Source organism: Impatiens glandulifera, chromosome 4 (assembly GCF_907164915.1).
Source record: "Impatiens glandulifera chromosome 4, dImpGla2.1, whole genome shotgun sequence".
Taxonomy (NCBI): domain Eukaryota; kingdom Viridiplantae; phylum Streptophyta; class Magnoliopsida; order Ericales; family Balsaminaceae; genus Impatiens; species Impatiens glandulifera.
The window spans coordinates 2,226,916-2,245,559 of NC_061865.1; the positions used below are offsets into that span (position 1 = coordinate 2,226,916).

The 18,644-nt window shown below is 30.4% G+C and overlaps 4 protein-coding genes across 4 annotated transcripts; 2 read left to right on the forward strand and 2 right to left on the reverse strand.

The window, feature by feature from the left end:
• Positions 1–3,750: 3,750 nt before the first annotated feature.
• On the forward strand, positions 3,751–5,951 carry LOC124936462 (protein SRG1-like). The gene is made up of 4 exons (XM_047476962.1): positions 3,751–4,024; positions 4,111–4,358; positions 5,205–5,535; positions 5,616–5,951. The coding sequence occupies exons 1-4, from the start codon at positions 3,770–3,772 to the stop codon at positions 5,856–5,858; spliced, it is 1,077 nt and encodes a 358-aa protein (XP_047332918.1). The 5' UTR covers positions 3,751–3,769; the 3' UTR covers positions 5,859–5,951.
• A 1,719-nt stretch (positions 5,952–7,670) lies between these two features.
• Positions 7,671–8,869, forward strand: LOC124936179. Its single transcript, XM_047476650.1, has 3 exons — positions 7,671–7,966; positions 8,105–8,235; positions 8,414–8,869. Exons 1-3 carry the CDS (start codon positions 7,807–7,809, stop codon positions 8,708–8,710), a joined length of 588 nt encoding a protein of 195 aa, XP_047332606.1. The 5' UTR covers positions 7,671–7,806; the 3' UTR covers positions 8,711–8,869.
• Positions 8,870–9,240: 371 nt separating this feature from the next.
• Positions 9,241–10,640, reverse strand: LOC124936201 (TOG array regulator of axonemal microtubules protein 1). The gene is made up of 4 exons (XM_047476681.1): positions 10,308–10,640; positions 10,131–10,237; positions 9,715–10,060; positions 9,241–9,637 (listed from the first exon to the last, which is right to left on the reverse strand). Exons 1-4 carry the CDS (start codon positions 10,524–10,526, stop codon positions 9,371–9,373), a joined length of 939 nt encoding a protein of 312 aa, XP_047332637.1. The 5' UTR covers positions 10,527–10,640; the 3' UTR covers positions 9,241–9,370.
• Positions 10,641–11,501: 861 nt separating this feature from the next.
• Positions 11,502–16,607, reverse strand: LOC124934450 (kinesin-like protein KIN-13A). The gene is made up of 14 exons (XM_047474988.1): positions 16,463–16,607; positions 16,279–16,341; positions 15,912–16,168; positions 15,458–15,661; positions 15,137–15,289; positions 14,937–15,041; positions 14,767–14,844; positions 14,567–14,648; positions 14,315–14,477; positions 13,522–13,851; positions 12,989–13,207; positions 12,466–12,898; positions 12,046–12,111; positions 11,502–11,963 (listed from the first exon to the last, which is right to left on the reverse strand). Exons 3-14 carry the CDS (start codon positions 16,110–16,112, stop codon positions 11,781–11,783), a joined length of 2,217 nt encoding a protein of 738 aa, XP_047330944.1. The 5' UTR covers positions 16,113–16,168; positions 16,279–16,341; positions 16,463–16,607; the 3' UTR covers positions 11,502–11,780.
• Positions 16,608–18,644: the final 2,037 nt, after the last annotated feature.

Genomic DNA, 18,644 nt, shown 5'->3' on the forward strand with positions numbered 1-18,644 from the left:
ATGGATATTTAGACTCTTGTTAATTTTTAAGTAGTTATATATATCGTCAATCTATATATATCATCAAGATTGACTTGACGATAGATTAAGGTTAAGCAATTATCATTAATATATAAGATTCCTAGATTTATGGATATTTCAAGAATATATATACATGAATTTATTTATAAATTATTTAAAAGCATGTTTTTGAATTATAGATATATTGAATTTTGATAAATCACGTAGAAAGATATAAAGATTTGTCCTAGATTTTATGGATATTTAGATTCTTTATGGATATTTAGATTCTATCTCTTAAGTTACTAAATTTATGGATATTTAGTCTCTCTCGTTAAGTTTTGTTAAAAAGGAACCGATGAACGATGAATGGTAATTTATGGATAGTTAGATTCTCGTTTAGATTTTCTTGTTAAAAGAGGAATTCTGGTTTAAAATTGACCGTTTTAAATTGACGGTTAATTAAATATCATTTGGGATATTTATTGTTATGTGATTAAATAATATATAATATATATTATAAATCAAAGAAAACTAAGGAATAATTTTATTGTTAAGTATATATAAATCAATATATAATAAAATTTAATTATATTCTTTATTTTAGGATTAAAAGATTAATGATTATTAATAAATTAATTAATAATTGGATTCAGGCTAATATTTGAAATTTGGTTAAATAAATCTTGAAGATTTATTATTTAGTTTAATTAATATAAGATATTACAAATTTCAAAATCAAGTAAGATTTGGTTTATGTATAATTTTATTTTTCAAATGTATCATTTTTGTTATTTTGTCGAACTTACTTCTACAAAAAGTTACTTAGGTACAGTTTCACAAGATTAGGCAAAACATGAGTAGTGTAATTTTTATTTTATTTTTAAATTATTTGACAGAAAATTATTATTTATGTACTATAAATATATATCATTTTCTGTAGAACTCGGGAAAGGGGCAGCCCAATGGCCATGATCGGCTCTATAATTGTAATTGGGAATTGACCCTTCTTTTCAATGCTAGTATTGAATTTTGAAGTCTATAGAGACTACTTTTCAATGTTACTGTTGAGTTTGAACTTTAAACAGACTAATTAATTACTATCTAAATTTAAGAAAATTATGCTTTTTTTTTTGTAACAAGTGTTATATTCTTATTTGGTATATTAATATACCAAGTCACCCACTAAACAAGGAGTCACTTTTAGTGCTTACTTTTTAGAATCTCAATGGATGATTAGTAAGAGAATCATTTTTGTTTAATGATCTCTATTGACTAATTAGAATCTTTAAAATGGTACCATATCAAACTGTATCGGTGGAAATAATCTATCTCAATTAGAAAAGGTTTAATAATTAATTAACATATTTCTAGCTAGAGGAATGATAAACTCAACGAGGTAGGTCCACGAATTCGACGTGGTCTGCCAGGTTATCCCCACGTCTCGAAAACGCTCATTTTGGGTCCCAAAACTACTCATTTCGGGACCCGAAATGACCGTTTCGGGACATTATGAAGCCGTTTCGGGACTTGAAATAAGCGTTTCGGGACATTTTGAAAAATTTTCTCTCTCCTATCCACATGTCATGCCACGTTGTTTCGTAGACTTACTTTCGTTGAATCTTTCGTTGAGTTTATTATTTTTCTTCTAACTAATATTAATATATTTTAAAGAGTAGTCATTAGTTGAAAAGATAAACAACACTAAATTGATAAATATTTTGATATAGGTAGAAAAGAAGTCCTCACTGAAGTTAGATAAACTATGTTCTTTTGTTACTACTAGACAATGAGTTAATATTAGTGAACAACCTATAATTGGAAAACAATTCGTTTTCCAACCCAAAAAAGCGACTACATTCTGTGTAATTTAAATTGTCTATATCTTATAAAGAAAATAAGGTTGTCTAATGAGTGTTTTATAAGTTTTTTATCACAGCCTTGATGAAGATCTAGATGAGCAAACCGACTATCTCAGTGAGGTACATCGTTAATGTTTTGAACGATCTTTGGAGGGATTATAGACGGTGACTTAAGAACTTTTATTTTGATGTCATTTATCTTTGATTTATTTTTTCATTTTTCTCGGGTTATTTTAAACCCTAAATTTAGTCATCTGGTTTGTTGTTATACTTTTTCTTTTTCTTTAATTTATCGTCTTGTTTAAACTATTTTTTTAATGAATTGAAATTTATTTAACAAAACCAAAAAGAAAATAAGGAATATACATGTATAGCCTTATATAGGAGTAGTCAACTCATTAAATTATGCATATCAAGTTGTGAAGATTTAGAGTCTTAATTTAATAATATTTAATTTTTGGTGGATTGAGCAATTTTGATGATAACTAAGGCTGCACTAAGGAATGAAGCCATAATTATAGATTAAATAATTAGGCTTAAACTTGGATGGAACTTAGAAGTCATCCATTACAATGAAGTTGTGTGATATAGGGGTTTTAATTGATTATTTTAAAACAAAAATTGTTTCATTATAAAAAAAATTATTTTTGTTTTTAATTAGTTGAATTATTATAATATATTTTTATTTGAATTTTGAATTTTATGTATTGTAAGAATATTTTTATTGATAAATAGATATGAGATTTTTTAAAATAAAATAATCTAAAAAAGCAAGCATGAAAGAAAAATAAATTGTTGAGTTGTTGGGCCTGGATTCACTTGTGTTATTTAAGCTTAATCTTAAATTATATATAAAATTCAATTTTACAATTTTATAGACTAAAATATGAAAAATATGTTTATATATATATATATATATATTATATTGTGATATATTTTTATTTAAATAATTATTAACATAAAAGAACAAGTTCTAAGTATCAACTTTCACCAATAATTGTCTTGTCCACTTTATTGTCCTTTTTTTTGTGTGCAAACTGCAAGCTAGTCTACAAAGTTCAATTATTTGAAGAGCCCATTTGAAAACTCCTTTTTTTTATTTTTTTAAATAAAGAATCTCAACTTCAACTTTTATAGCAATAAAAATCTAAACTTTTATTGAATCTCATAACTTGTGTATTAGGGCTTGTTTGATGTTTGGTTAATTAGTGGGGTTTCATTGAATTTATAAAAAAAAATATTGTTCGATAAAAATGTATGTTATTTAAGTTTTTAATTAGTTTAGTTATTTGAATGCGGATAATTTTCATTTAACATTTATAAAAATAAAATAAATTATTGAGTATTAATTTGGTTGATGAACTGAATAATTAGATGAGAAAAATAGAACATAATATATGAATTTTGGATAAAATCTAAAAAATAACTGAATAAATGGACTCTTAGTTAGGGTTTAGAAAATGTTGGTAATCTATGCATGGAAAATTAATAAGAAAATTTCCTTATATAAAAATAAGGTTCAAAATAAGAAAGATCTTGAACTCAAAGTGTTCAATTTTTTTTAAAAGAAGAACAAATTTTAAGTTCCGATCAACTAGAAAAGTATCGTTCTCTGCAATACAATAACGATCATCTTAGTAACTATTATTGTTAAAAAATAGTAATGTATCAATATGAATTATTCAAATGCAAAATTATTTGTTCTACTATGCTTAGTAAATATATTTATTCATTAGTGCTTCATAATTCAACACTAGATGGTAGTGAGGACAAGAGAGATCATGACAACAAAAACACTATATTTTGTCTGCTAGACAATGGTACCTTATAAAATCATCTTCTTTTTCTACTTCCATTCACACAAAATAACAAACAATCTTTACTTCTTGATCAATCTCTATTAGCTAATGGCTCCTCATGAATCATTCATCCCCACAATTAACAATGGTCATATTGATGTCCAAGAACTAGGGAAGGCAAACTCAACTTCCATTCCTCAACGATTCATACGAGATCACATTCCTACTCCCACCACGTTTCTTTCTTTTTCAAACGACATCCCTGTCGTAGATTTATCAACTCTTTGTAAAGGTAGTGGCGGAGAATTTAATTATGAGATCTCGAAACTTGTATCTTCATGTCAAGAATGGGGTTTCTTCCAGGTATATGGGAAATTATTTATTTTTATTTTTAAGGAAAGCCAATATATGTTTTTTTTACACAAAAAATGTGATGTGTTTATTTGAAGGTGGTAAACCATGGGATTGATCTGAATATGATTGAGAGCATGGAGAATGTGACAATGGAATTCTTTAACCTTCCTTTGGAGGAAAAACAAAAATACTCTATGGCTCCTGGTGGTATTCAAGGATATGGACAAGCTTTTGTTTTCTCCGATGATCAAAAGTTAGATTGGTGCAATATGTTCGCACTCGCGGTTATACCAGATTTTATGAGGCAGGCGGATTTGTGGCCAACACGACCTGCTAAGTTTAGGTAAATAACTCAAATTCCCCACTTTTAAAGGTTATTTTTTCATTATTCCACAATTATACAAATTAATAACAAAATTTTATGACCATAATTAACTTACAAACAAAGCTGAATACATGTATAGTGCCGGACCTAGACTTAGGATTCGGTTGACCTAGTTTAATCTCAAATTTGATTTTTTGAAAGAAAAAAAATGACAAAATTATGAACATTTGAATAATAGAAGTTGCAATTTTTTACACCAAAACTAAAAGCCTATTAGATCAAATAATAGAATATAATAATATCAAGTGAACAAAAGAAACATAATTTACTGTCGCTATTCACTTTAGCGACGGAAAATTTATCAATAACGACAATATTTTCCGTCGTTGTTGTCTTACCTTAACAAAATATTTTGGACTACCCGAATTACGGCTCGAGTTCACTCATACATAGATCCGCTCTGGTCTCTCGGTTCTAACTAACATCAAAACCAAAAAAGAAAATGGAGTTAGTCTCTAAGGGGAAAAGTAGTTGGTCAAAAAGAGCCTGATCTTTTATATTTTTTTTTATCAATGTTTATTTTGGGATGGCTAGCATGATCCTTTAAATTAGAACTTTCTTAATAAGAATTTGATATAAAACTTTTGTTTTTTTATTATTAGTGGATTCACAATCTAATTTAACTATTTTTCTAATAGTCTCTTTATAAATATTTTAATGTTTCTCACATTCTTCTCATTAATACATTTGTGATTATTACAAAATTTTAAGTTATGAAAATCATAAAAAAAAAAAAAAAAAAAAAAAAGGCCAAAATTGTAGATCAAGGAGAACCAATATATTCAATTTTTGTCTTTTGGATAGTGAAACTTTAGAGGAATACTCCAAGCAAGTGAGGATACTATGCCAAAAGTTGTTGAGTTTCATAGCCATAAGTCTTGGATTAAACGCGAACACATTTGAGGAGATGTTTGGTGAGTCGGTACAAGCGACGAGAATGAACTATTACCCACCGTGCCCTAAACCCGAACTGGTCATGGGTTTGAGCCCACATTCGGATGGTAGTGCACTCACTGTTTTACAACAACGAAAAGGTAGTCCGGTTGGGCTTCAAATACTCAAAGACGGCGACACATGGGTTCCGGTCCAACCTATTCCGGAAGCTCTTGTCATCAATATTGGTGACACAATTGAAGTAATAATTATAGATCAACTTTCTTAATTTATTTCCTTATATTTTATAGTCTTACAAATTATTCTTTCCTCGTTTATTAGGTTCTAACAAACGGGAAATACAAGAGCGTGGAACACAGAGCAGTAGCGGATAAAGAAATGGACAGACTTTCAATAGTCACGTTCTACGCTCCAAGCTACGATATTGAGCTCGGGCCGATGAAGGAATTTATTAATGAGAATAATCCTTGCAAGTATAAGAGGTATAACCATGGAGAATATAGTCACCACTATGTGACTAACAAGCTGCAAGGCAAAAAGACCCTAGAATTTGCCAAGATTTAATATTTACTTAGTTGGATTTAATGTTGAAGAATCATTACTTTTAATAAGTTCTATTGTCTCATTAATGTTTTAATGATTTTTATTACCTTAGAACTCTTCACTATGTTTATTGCATTTTGTCCTATTATAACCCGTATTAATTTTTAGTGTGCATTGAATGTATTTATAATTATTAATGTTTTTAATGGAAATTGAATCTCAAACATTTTTTTTTTAAAATAAAACATTTTTTAATTATTTTATCAAACATTTTCACATAATTTGGAACAAGAATTTTGATTGTCTTTTCAATGTTTCATGTGTCCCTTTACCTCATATAACACTAAAAAGACATATTTTGAGTGGAAAGGAAAATAATGATTCATGTCTCCAAAAGAATGAAATGGAAAAAACAATCATATCAAGTTAAACCCATAAGCTTCTTTATGTCAATTTTAAATTATTTTTATATTATAATTATGTTATCTGGATCTACTTTTATAGGGATCTAAACAAATTAGTATAAGAGGATACTAGCTTTAATAACATAACGTTACAACCTCACATTTCTATAATTTTAAAATATTAAATAAAAGAGTATTTTACAAAGTTTTAAAATACGATGTCAAACAGACTATTCGATCACGAAACACGAAACGGGTAAATCGTTGTTTCGGATTCTAACTTCAATAGGGACCTTTTGAACCGGACAAATTCCGATTAGAAGCCGAAGCCCGAAAATTTGACCCAAAAATTTTAGTATGAAAATATTCTTTTCTCCTTCTTTTAGATATTGAAAAGGAATTGAGTTAAATAAAGAAGACGAAGATGCATATGCTAATTGGGATTGGGGCAAAAAAGATGGGTGCCAAATTGCTGATATAAAAAAAACACCTTTTATTATTCATAACATTGTCAAATTATACATTTTATGTGATTTTAAAAATATATATATATATATATATAAATTAATTAAATAATAATAATAATATATAAATGACACTCTACTATAAAAATATTATAAAATTAATTATATTTAAATAAATAATATTTTTTTATTTATAAATATAAATTTATTTTTTTTAATGTAAAATTATAAAATCTTATTATCATAAATTTAAAATAGTAAAATTTTATATAGAGAAATACTCGTCAACATTTATTTTAAATATAAAATTTTAAGAATTCATTCGAATTTTTAACTTTTTTGAACTTTAATTTACTGAATTACAAATGGGCCATATTGTTTCATTTATGGGTTAGATTCTGCAACAAGCGGTCAGCCCAAATTTAATAAAATATAGTTGGGCTTTATAGCTGACTGAGTTTACAAATGCGAATGCTTATTTTATTAGTCGGTTAGATTCTGCCACCAGCCAACTTTTAGTAAAATATAGTTGGGCTTTAGTTTATTAAATTTACAAATGGGCAATATTATTTTTAAGAGAAATGATCTCTGTAAAAAATTTGAGAGAAATTACTTAATCTTATTCGTTAAAAAAATAATAAATTTTATTTTTCTCATCTCCCTTTATCCTTTTTCTAGCCAGTAATGTGGTGACATGTCATTCTCATTTCTCAATTTCTAATGGAATAGATTCTAGAACCAGTCAAATTTAATTAAAATACAGATGGGCTTTAAGTTTACTGAATATACAAATTGACCAATTTATTTCACTAATGGTTACTGAATTTTAAATGGGCTAGATTCTGCAACCAACCAGTTTTTAGTAAAAATATAGTTGGGCTTTAGTTAACATTAAATTAGGCCCATATCTGTTTCAGCCAAGTGGTTGCCATTCTCACCTGTTTCATCAAAGAAGAAAACCTTCATTCTCATTCATGGCGATTTCAGCCTCTTCAAATTAGGTATCAAAGACGTGAAGAAGGAAAGAAGGAAGATTGAAATATATATATATTTGCAAGCGTATCTTTGACAGTATTTGAAGCGCTGTAAAAGAGATTTAGAATGGGTCAAGCCTTACGTAAAGCTTCTGGAAAGATCCGAACTACTAACCTTGATCCGCCATCTTCTTCATTGCCTAAGAAGGTTTTGGATGATCGACCAATTGTTCATCATGTCAAGAAGGTTTCCGTCTCCGAAGATTTTACTGTTTCTCCGCCTTCTGGTTAGTTAGTTAGTAGACGTTTAGCTGACTAGGTCAGATGAAGAACGACTTAATTCTATCGCAAATTAGAGAAATTTTGTTTCAATTTTGTGAATTTCATCTCGTAGTAATGTTTATATTTCTTTGTGTTGTTTGAAGAGAAAGAGCTTGGATCAAAAGTGAATTATGAAAACTTGATGGAAGAAAAGGATCCTCAATTTGATGCTATGTTAGGTCAATTGGTGGGTAGAATCAAAGCCAAACCTGGTGGTAAACTTGAGATGGGTGAGGTGTGATTTATAACTTCTTTGGTTTCCTAATTGCTTATTGTCAAGATTAGGTTTTTTCTTCTGTGCTGATAAATAAATTCAATGCTTGAAACCAAACCCTAATGGATTATATAATATGGGTATCAATCAATTAGATCAGAAATGCAAGGTCATGATTATTCATTCATATAATTTGCAGGCATCCATAGTGGAGAAGTACAATAGACCTTTACCCAAGCTGAGGAATACAACAGTAGAATCGACAAGATATGAGGAAAGAACTGCGCCACCAGGAACACTAAATGTAGCACAATTGCGCCACATGATGCTTCTGCATCAAGGCAAGGCCGAGGATCACGATGGTCCAATGAACGTTGAACAGATTGCTATGAAGTTTCAAATTGACATTATACAAGTTCAGAACATCCTTCGGTTTATGTCTTTGCCACCCGAAAACATTAAGAAGACAGCAACAGAAAGAGGTGGCGGTAGCTAGCTATTTATGCGAGGCGTGAAAACACATGTTTTCTTGTTTCTTTTGTAATTTTTGTTTGTAGTGTAGACTACTTTGAACTGACATAATCAATGGAACTCCCTTTGTAACAATTATTCCAAATAAGGAAAGGATTAATTCATTCATTGAGCCTCTTTAGAATCTGTTATTTTGTCTTAATTTCATGTTGAAAAAACAATAGTTTAAATTAAAGTAATCATTTTTCATGTAAGATATGAGCCATTTGTTATATAGGTTTGTTTATGCTCAGATTACGGGCCTAATAAGCAATTATTTAGAAAACACCAAAGTTTTTTTAGACTTAACTTAGCTAAACACAATTCTGACCCGATTTTCTAACTTTAATTTAGAGCATTCTTAATAGGAATGAGATATTTGATCTTTTTAAGTAGTGGCCTCCAATTTAAGTTAAGTAGAGATCTTTTTTCATATTATTTTTGGTATATTAAAGATTAGATAATTGTGATTTTTCATTAAACATAAGCACAACCAATGGATGTAGATTTTAGAACAACAAAAGACAGTTTATAACAAACAACATAGCCATTTAAATCAGGCTTTTAGGAAACACAATGGAAATCTGATGCATATAAAAAGATGGAAATAAGAGAAAATGGGTTGTTTTCCTGATAGATAGATTGATTACTGCTTGGATAAAGAAACGATCTTGATCATGGATTGTGCATCAATGGCAGTCAAATTGGATTGACAAAACACTTGCCAAGAAGATTCTTCCTTTTCTTCTTCTTCTTCTTCATCTTTTTCTTCCTTCCCTGCTGTAAACGAACCATATACAGACATCACAATGCTACGAGCAGCTTCTCTAGCCGCGGGCAGCCTGTCGTTTAACAAAACAGCAGCCAGCTTGATCATCGGCTGCAACCCAAATTCTTTCATTTCTTCTACTCCCTGAACAACCGATCACAAGAACTTATCAAAAACTATTCACATCAGATTCGTTTGATTATTTAACAATCAGTTCATACCATCTTTGAGATGCAGTTTGAGATTGTAACTGCAACCTTAGCCCTGATTCTCATGTTAGAATGAGTGACGTAAGTCCTTAGTTTGTGAAGAAGAGGTAAAGGAGACATGGATTTCACTGCTATGTTCAGTGTTTTATCAGCTTCTTCACATACAAATTTCTTATCTTGTGAAGCTTTCAATAACAGCTGAAGAAGCAGTGCATCAAATGAATCTGAAATGGTGGGATCATTAAGTAAAACTTGGTTAAAAGAAGTGAATATATCAGATGAAGTCATGATTGATGTTTTGCATAAAGCGCTTCTTGGGTTCTTCAATGTCTTCACCAGAATCAACATGATTCTTCCCCTGTATTCAAAAAACACAAATCAGTCATCAATGGAGACTAGGGTTTTTTTAGAGGGGAATGAGAGATTACAGAATTGGAAGCAGTAGATTGGAGTGGAAGAGCGCAAATCGTCTAACGTCATTGAGAGAATCGCAGACCTTCAACCAATCCTTAGACTCCAATTCATCAATTAGAGTCTGCAATTAAACAATTTTAACATTTAAACATCGGAGGAATGACATTTTCATTAAGTGAGAGACTTAATACCTGGATTTTGATATCTGGGTCTGTTAAAGAATTGAGATTTTCGGAAGATATGTAATCGATAGAAGCATCTGTAGCCGCCGCCGTCTCCGTCTCCGGCAATGGAACCGTGTTCTCGTCGGCGGATTGTTTCTGGGTCGGGATTGTTACTTTTGCTTGCTTTTTGGGTCTCTCTGATGTAGTTGGAAGAGGTAAAGCATTATCCAGAGATCTTAACGCCATTACTAAGAGAGAGATCGGAGAGAGATTGAGAGAGATCGGGAGAGATTGATTATTGAAGAGAAAAAGTGAGTGATTGTTGAAGACTCGAATCTTTGGTTTAAGAAGGGGGTGGGGGAGAGACACTTTTTAACGTTATTTTGTTTTTGTTAGTTTAAATTTGAACAAAGGAAGAAATTGATGTTCACTTCAACGGTCATATTTTCAGATTTTTCAATTTTAACCTAATTAGGTGTTAATGTACTGTTTTGGCAACGTGTCAACCAATACATTATTATATAAATATTTTAAATTATTAGAACAATTTTGAATAATTTATTTAGAATTTATATTATATTTTATTTAGGTTTTGGATAAAATATTTGTTTGATTTATTTTTTTTAATTTAATAATTATTATATAAATGATATTTAATATTTAGATGGATAAAATGAGTGATGAGATTGAAAAAGGTAAAATATTAGGTTTATATAAAAATTTCAATATTAAAGTTATTTGAAATTGGTTTAGAGTTATCTGTTATATAAATAACATTTGAATTTTAAGCTGACATTTGTTGATCTAGAGTTATTTGAAATTTAAATAATTTATTTCTCTTCCTTTTTTAACGAAAAAGAAAATTATTTAAAATTAGTTAAATTAATAACAAAATATATTTATATTTGATATTTTAAAATTATATATAAAATGTAAAAATTATTTAATATTTTAGATGATAATTTTTTTTTTCAAAAATCAAAATCAATATGTTGACCAAACATATTTTCAATAACATATATAAAAGTTTATTAAAAAATTTATTACCTAACAAAATATTTAATATAATTAAATCGCAGCTTACATACTAAAATGTATATTATAATTGTGAAAAAAAACTAATTTTCAAATAATCTCATTAATATTGAGATGATTTACATGAAAATAAATTTTCAAAACTCAGACCTTTGTAACGACTGACCTAAATGAGTTTAAGAAGTTCAAACAAGGCCTTATAAAAAAGTATAATCATAAGATAAACAAATTACTCATAGAATACAATATAGATAGATTTCATATATCAATAATAGGTCATAAGGAAATTCACATACAAAGTAAAAATGAATGAATAATAATACTGTTTTCATTCTTCTGTAAAATCCTTGAAAATTTTACTCTTTCAAAAGATCATTCTTCGATCAAAACAATGTAAATAAAACAACATACCGTTCTTTAAACTTGCAATTTCTTTAGAAATCACGAAGAACATACAACATTAGTTCATCGTGAAACTTTCTTTCTGCTCAGGATTTCTTTTTCTTTAAGCCTGTGCTGAAACCTGGCAAGGCGAGCTTGAAGGCTTACCAAACCTGCTGCTTTTCGAGACAAAACAAAGCTCAATTGACTAACATAGTTATCAATCTGGCTTCCTGGTTTCTCTACTTCACCCAATAATTTCATTTCCTGTCATTGAAGAAAGAATTTCATCAACATCGTCATCCTGATTTTGAAGAAAAACATTTCTGTAAACAAAAAGAAAGCATACTTCACGAACAATCCCCATTGTATCTTCAATCTCTTTTCTATGAGCAGCAATCAGGGCATCTTCTTCCTAAGATACCAAATGAGATATATTATAAATAGAGGAAGTAGTTAGGGTTTATGATATCAAATGTTATATGTTGAAAGACAAACTATTTCTCATCTCATTTATCTTATAAACCCTAGATCTTTACACAAAAGGAGATGATAATGATAACCAAATAAGACCTTGTTGTTTGATGTGGGTTATTTGAGATTAATTTCAAATAACCCACTATCTAATCAATCACATCACCCCCTAATCTTTCTTTTACCCAAATTACATCAAAGTTGTTCCTTTTTCTTTTTGCGAAAAGAAACATCCTAGTATTAACAATTTGGTTATTCAAGTAAGGCATATAAATAATCAGATATGGCGACAAACCTCTAGTATTTCATTGATATTTCCATCTGGTATTTCAGATTCACGCTGCTGGCTTGAGCCTCCACCATTATTGTTGATGTGGAGATTGCTCATCTTTTGCTGCTTGTAATTTGATAAATCACCTCCACCTTCATCCTTCGCCAAATTCGTTTGTCTTTCGAGCTTTTCATCCACCCTTGAAGGAGCTTTTCTTCTCGGTGACATCAATTTTTCTTGCGTGTCAACCCTCACCCTTTCCATAGCACTAGAAATCACATCAATAGGATTCTGAATTTGATTATCCACTTCTGCAACCTTTTTTTTCATTCCAACCATTTTAACTTCTTTATATTGTTCTTCAATATCATCAGCAGGATCCTTGCTTGTAGTTGGCAAAAAGCTTGTAGCTGCTTGTTCTTTTTTTGGATTACCAGACTTAGAAAGGCTTTTTACCCTGTTCAAATTCGGTTTGATCCCAAATAAAAGTTAACACTTGGAAAGTAGATTTTGTTGAAACTCGTAAAAAGAAAGAATGTGAACACACCTGTCCGCATATCTTAATGTGTTGATAGTATGCTCACATGAACCTGCATTTGGAGAAATGCAAGAGATCATGACAGTTCTTGAGTTTCCAACAAAGGAGTCGCGAAGAACCTCGGTAAGCTTGCTCCCTCTAAATGGAATATGAATCTGGTCATTGTCAAGAGCACGGATACACTCCTTCAGTGCCAAAAGGCTCTTATTAATTTCAGCTCCTTCGATCCTGTGAATTGACACACACACAAAAAAAAGGAACAGGATTTCTCAATTTTCAGAAAGAAGAAATATATATGTATATAGTTACTGTATAGAAAGATACACAAAAATAAAGTTATATGTGAATTGATATAAAGTTTTTCAATGTTCAGCTCCTTCAATCATGTGAATCGATACACAAAAAAAGGAACAGTGGAAAGTTTATCATTTATTTTTTGGGCAAATGGTCGCTAGAACCCAGACTTGTGGTTCTCAATTTAAAAAAAAAATGTATATATATACAGTATTAAAGTGTTCATGTATAGGTAGATAGATAAATACCTTGTTTGTCGGTCATTATCAGTAGTGTCGGCTCCTCTTTCACTACCAGCAAGATCAATAAAAGAAATCTTGCCTACAACTTTTCCGTTCTTAAAATCATTGACTTCAATATTTCGCCTGGGATCTTTTGGTTCAATGTGCTTCTTGATAACCAGTTGAAGAATTGCATGTGATCTCGATGACTCCTCATTAGCACCTGTGGTGCCTGTACTTCTCGCAGCATTTCCCCGCTCAATATACTCTTTAACAATTTGTACATCTGAAACTTCAAACTCTTGAAGCCCAACAATACAAACTTGTTGACGCCCGTCTTCTCTCATGCAAAGCTTCCTAAGAAGAAAATTTAGCACATTAGCTGAAACATGTTCAGTACTAACACTGTCTTGCCTTCAACAGGTGGAAGTTAGAGCTGATATAGTTTCTATATTGAGAACTCAAACTATTTGGGCTTGTTTGATGTGGTTCCGTATCCATCTTCAATCACTTCTTTTGTGTCAAATCATCAACTAAAATATGGAAATAACTTACTTTATTCTTAAAAAACATTTTAAAATGTTAAATACTAAGGATATTTTGGTTGTTTGACACAAATAAACCACTCTTTTCAACAAACAATTTTTTTTTGTATAAAAACCCTAATCAATCAAGGTCTTGGTAGGCAGCCAGACCTCTGAAATACTTCAAAGCCGAATAGAAACAGAAAAAAGAAGTCAAATGTTTCACCAAGGATGAGGAACAATACAATCTGAAAAAGAAACAAAAAATATATGGTCATAACAGTAAGGTTACTTACTTTCTTTCACTAAGAAGGTCAAAGAGTTTTCCACCATATATTTCAAAAAAACTAAGCCACAACTTTAATTTCTGATTGCAATAAGTTGGATGGTGCAATAATCTGACAATATCTTCAGCAGCTCTAAGAGGCAACGGCTGCATTGTAAATGTCTTGCCACTTCCTAAAGTTAAAAAAAAAACAGAAATTGATTTATCCCTACACATTCATTAACGTACAAACATATTAAGGGAAATCGATGTCATTGCTCACCAGTCTGGCCATATGCAAAACATGTTGCCTTTGTTCGTTGGAAGATTGTAGGGATAATAGGCTCTACAGTCATACGATAAACCTGTTATTATGGTAGAGGCACAAAATAAGACAGCAAAAATATGGAAAGGATCAAAGCCCCAATATCTAAATTGAAACCCTGTTCATATTACCATAAAAATGGATTTTACAATTTTTACCTCATCATTTGTTACATACTCGTTTAAGACAGCGTCAAAGCAGAACTCATGCTTCTCCACGTAAGCAGTTAAGTCAACCTTAAACAACACAAATGAAAAGTTAATTATACTAAAAATCTTAAATATCAAATGAAACAGCTTTGTCTCTGCTAGCTTACAACATTTCACACCTTTAGCTTTGGTTCATGGACAGTTAAATAAGAACCATCGATGACAGTGACAATATCCTCCTCCTTCTTAGCAGTTTCCTTCTTGTTCAATGGCCTTTTACGCACCTGAAGTAATTAACAACAATTAATACATTCACTCAACAGAAGAAAAAATAAAGTGGTAAAGTCGTGTCATTGATGATAGCATAGAAAGAACATACCACAACTTTTATTTTAGCCACGTTATTTTCCCTCGTATTTATCTCCTTATCATTGGTCTGCCTTCGATTGGTCATATTGAATTCATCTTCAAATGCTTGTTTACCGGCAGGCATATAAGAAGATGATTCCTCAAAGGGCTCTGACATAACATGCTATAGACAATCACAACCATGTGAGCCATCAACGAAGAGAAAACAAATGAAAATAATTGATTTTCGAAAACCAAATTACTATTATTCCGTGTAACCATTTTGTACGACAGTCATTTAACTTCAATTAAATTGATTTAAAATTTAGAAGGTTTGAGTATTCTACCATACCTCATATAGAAGTTCTGAGTCATCCACTGAATGAAGATCCAACAATCCAGCCCCAAAATCACCACGGAAGTCTGGAGGATATATGCCTTCTGATCCAAACATCATGGAAGCAGTTTGAGCAGTTGGTATATACTGCTCTGGGGCAGGTTCTCCGTTAAAATTGAGGTTCCTAGTCAACTTGGAAATCCTTTGCTTATCTTCAGGCTGTAAATCGTAGTCTCTAAGTCATGCAAATTATCTAATTGCAAATTCAGAGGAAGTTTTAAAACATAAACTCCTCAATTACATGTGGTCACATCAATGGAAATCAATCAAGATTTATCTTAAAGCAATGCAGCACTAACCAGAATTCTAACAAAATATAACTGGAAGGATCTGATGAACTAAACTAAAACTAGTGATTGTTGCTTTATCTATGATATATCAAAATCCAGTAGAAGCAATTCATTGATACCTGCATATAATGATTGGGAGGTAACAGACGCTGGTCGATCACATTTGAGGCCACAGGTGAAGCCAGATGTTGCAATCCAGCGGACTGAAGCCATCTAGCCATGACAGCATCTCCAGCATCGTTAGCTGGACCAGCGCCTGGATAATCATACATAGCAGTTGCCGCCGCCGCAGCGTTGTTCTGCTGCGTATGACCACCCATGTGGCGCTGTGATCTGCGTTCCGGAGCCAACTTTCAAGATGTAATGATCAAAAATCCTTAATATGAATAACAACAACCAAACAGATCATCATCATCATCATCGCCTCATAAATTAGGTAAATCTAATGCAGTAAAGCACAAAAAAGCAATTCAAATCGGCACGAACCAGAATTCAATCGGCGGTGAGTCGTCTTTCCTTTCCTTGACTCAATTTAAATCGAATTTGAACCTAGAAACAAGAAGAGATAACGTCACACTACAGAAAACTACATTTCTCAGCTGGCAACCGTTTAGCTGCCGCATCGATATCATAAAAACTGAAGGATTATTGAAGATTCAAGTTCATATACCAATCGGATGAACTATATTATGATCCGTATCAATCTTTTACGGATAGATCTGCTAAGCTGACCTGAAGTACAAGTCCAAATTCAAATCACTGAGTGAAAGTTTCTCACACGATATTATCACCGCAGGCGTAGAGAGAGAAAGTAAGAAAGAAGCAATTTCATATCTATATATATAATATATATATATAGATATTCGTGCGTTCATTACATAGATGATTAGTATACAGATATACATTAGGCTTTGTTTGGACAGCGCCTTAGGGCTTCTTTGTTTGGTTGTATGACAAATTCTTTTTTTTATCAATAAGGAATTTTGTTATACAATATGTTGGTCAATTCAACTTGAATTAACCCATTTGGAAATTAAATTAAGACTCCACTATTTGGCTTGTTTTTTGCAATAAAGGAAGTTACCCGATTTTAATCCATAGTTAGAATTTAGATTTTACGACGAGATTGCTTGTCGCACTGATTTTATGGATATTCCAACAAACCCTAAATTCTCGTCTACTTATTTTACGAATATTCCAACAAACCCTTGACTCTCGTTATACTGATTTCATGAATATTCCAACAAATCCTTGATAATCTTATTCAAATATGACATTTTAAGTAAGACGCGATCAAGGATATATTCATAATTTAGAGTTGGAGTGGATTTGAAAAAAATTAAATTGGGCTTAAAAAAAACAACAAGAAATTTTTGGATAAAATAAGTGGATAAAGATAAAAATTTTACCATTTTTTTAATAATTCAATAAACATATCATCAATTATATTAAAAATTTTAAAAAAAATTATGTGTTGTCACATTTCTATCTGAAAAAAATAAAATTATATTATTTTTTTTGTTTTCGAGGTGAGTTTCCATCCACCGAGTCCATAGATTTGTCATTGGTCGCTATAGAGATGTGAATGGCAGTATAGCCAAGCCCAAAAATTAAATTTATTTTTAATTTTGATTTAAGTAATTATATTTTATGTTTAATTAAATAAATATAATAAATTTGAAATAATTTTAACAATCAAAAAATAACATAATTTATTTGGTTAAATACTATATAAACACATGTAGGGACTTAGGGATCAAACCTTATTGAGTTTTTTTATTTATCTGATTTTGGGTGTCTGTATGGAAAAGGACTTACCCTAGGATTGACCTGATGAAGAGTAAAGGTAAACCGAGAACAAAGTCTTTCAAATTGTTAGTATTGAGTAACAAATACACAAAAGATTCAAATTATTGTTGAGATTGCAAAAGATTCCTTCAAGATGAATAAAACAATTGATAACCTAACAAATTTATGAGGTTGATGGCAAAAAGGAACAAGAATTGAAAGAAAAAAAATATCTTCAAATGTAAAAATTAACACTCCTCATTCCATGTCATTGGTAACATAAACATACAATTACAAACTTTAATATTTGGTCAACCAATAACTTTCTCAAGAATACAATGAATCAATTTCAAGTTTTCAACACTTGACTTCCTTCAATCCATGGGCAAAGTACAAAAATGTTGGATGAGTAGCTAGCACCATCCTTTATAGTAAGCAAAAACCAGAATTATATCATCATGAAGCTGCATAAACATAATCATATCATCAACTAAACACAATTGATGTAGAAACATGTTCTTTAATCTCAAATCTACTTACAATTCAAGAACTTAGCTGCCCCTTCAACATTCTTTTTGAATTCATCTGCCCTTCGCAATTCGCACCCTCGACCTTGGGAATCAACAATTTGATGAATTCAACAAACTGTTTCTACACATTATAGTTTGTTTTGGTACTAAAAAAATGTAAATAAAAAATGTGTAATGGAATGAAAGATTTGAAACTTTTTGAATAGAGATAAGTTTGATATTTATTTTTCAAAAAACTTTGGAACGACGTAATTTTGTGTACGATTATACCAATTTAAACGTATTTTTGTTTTAAATTGAGTATTTTTTTCGAAATATACGCGTTTAAACTGTCGAATACAGTTTCAATGCCTTCAAATATATTTATTGTAGGAATAAATGGAAATGTTGAAAACAAAAAAAAAATATATTATTACTATTATTTATATATCTATAATTAAATATAAATGATACTATAAAATTATAATTACAAAATCAATTTAATTAGTTCATTTGATAAGTAATCATCTTATTTTGACTATTAAAATATAAATT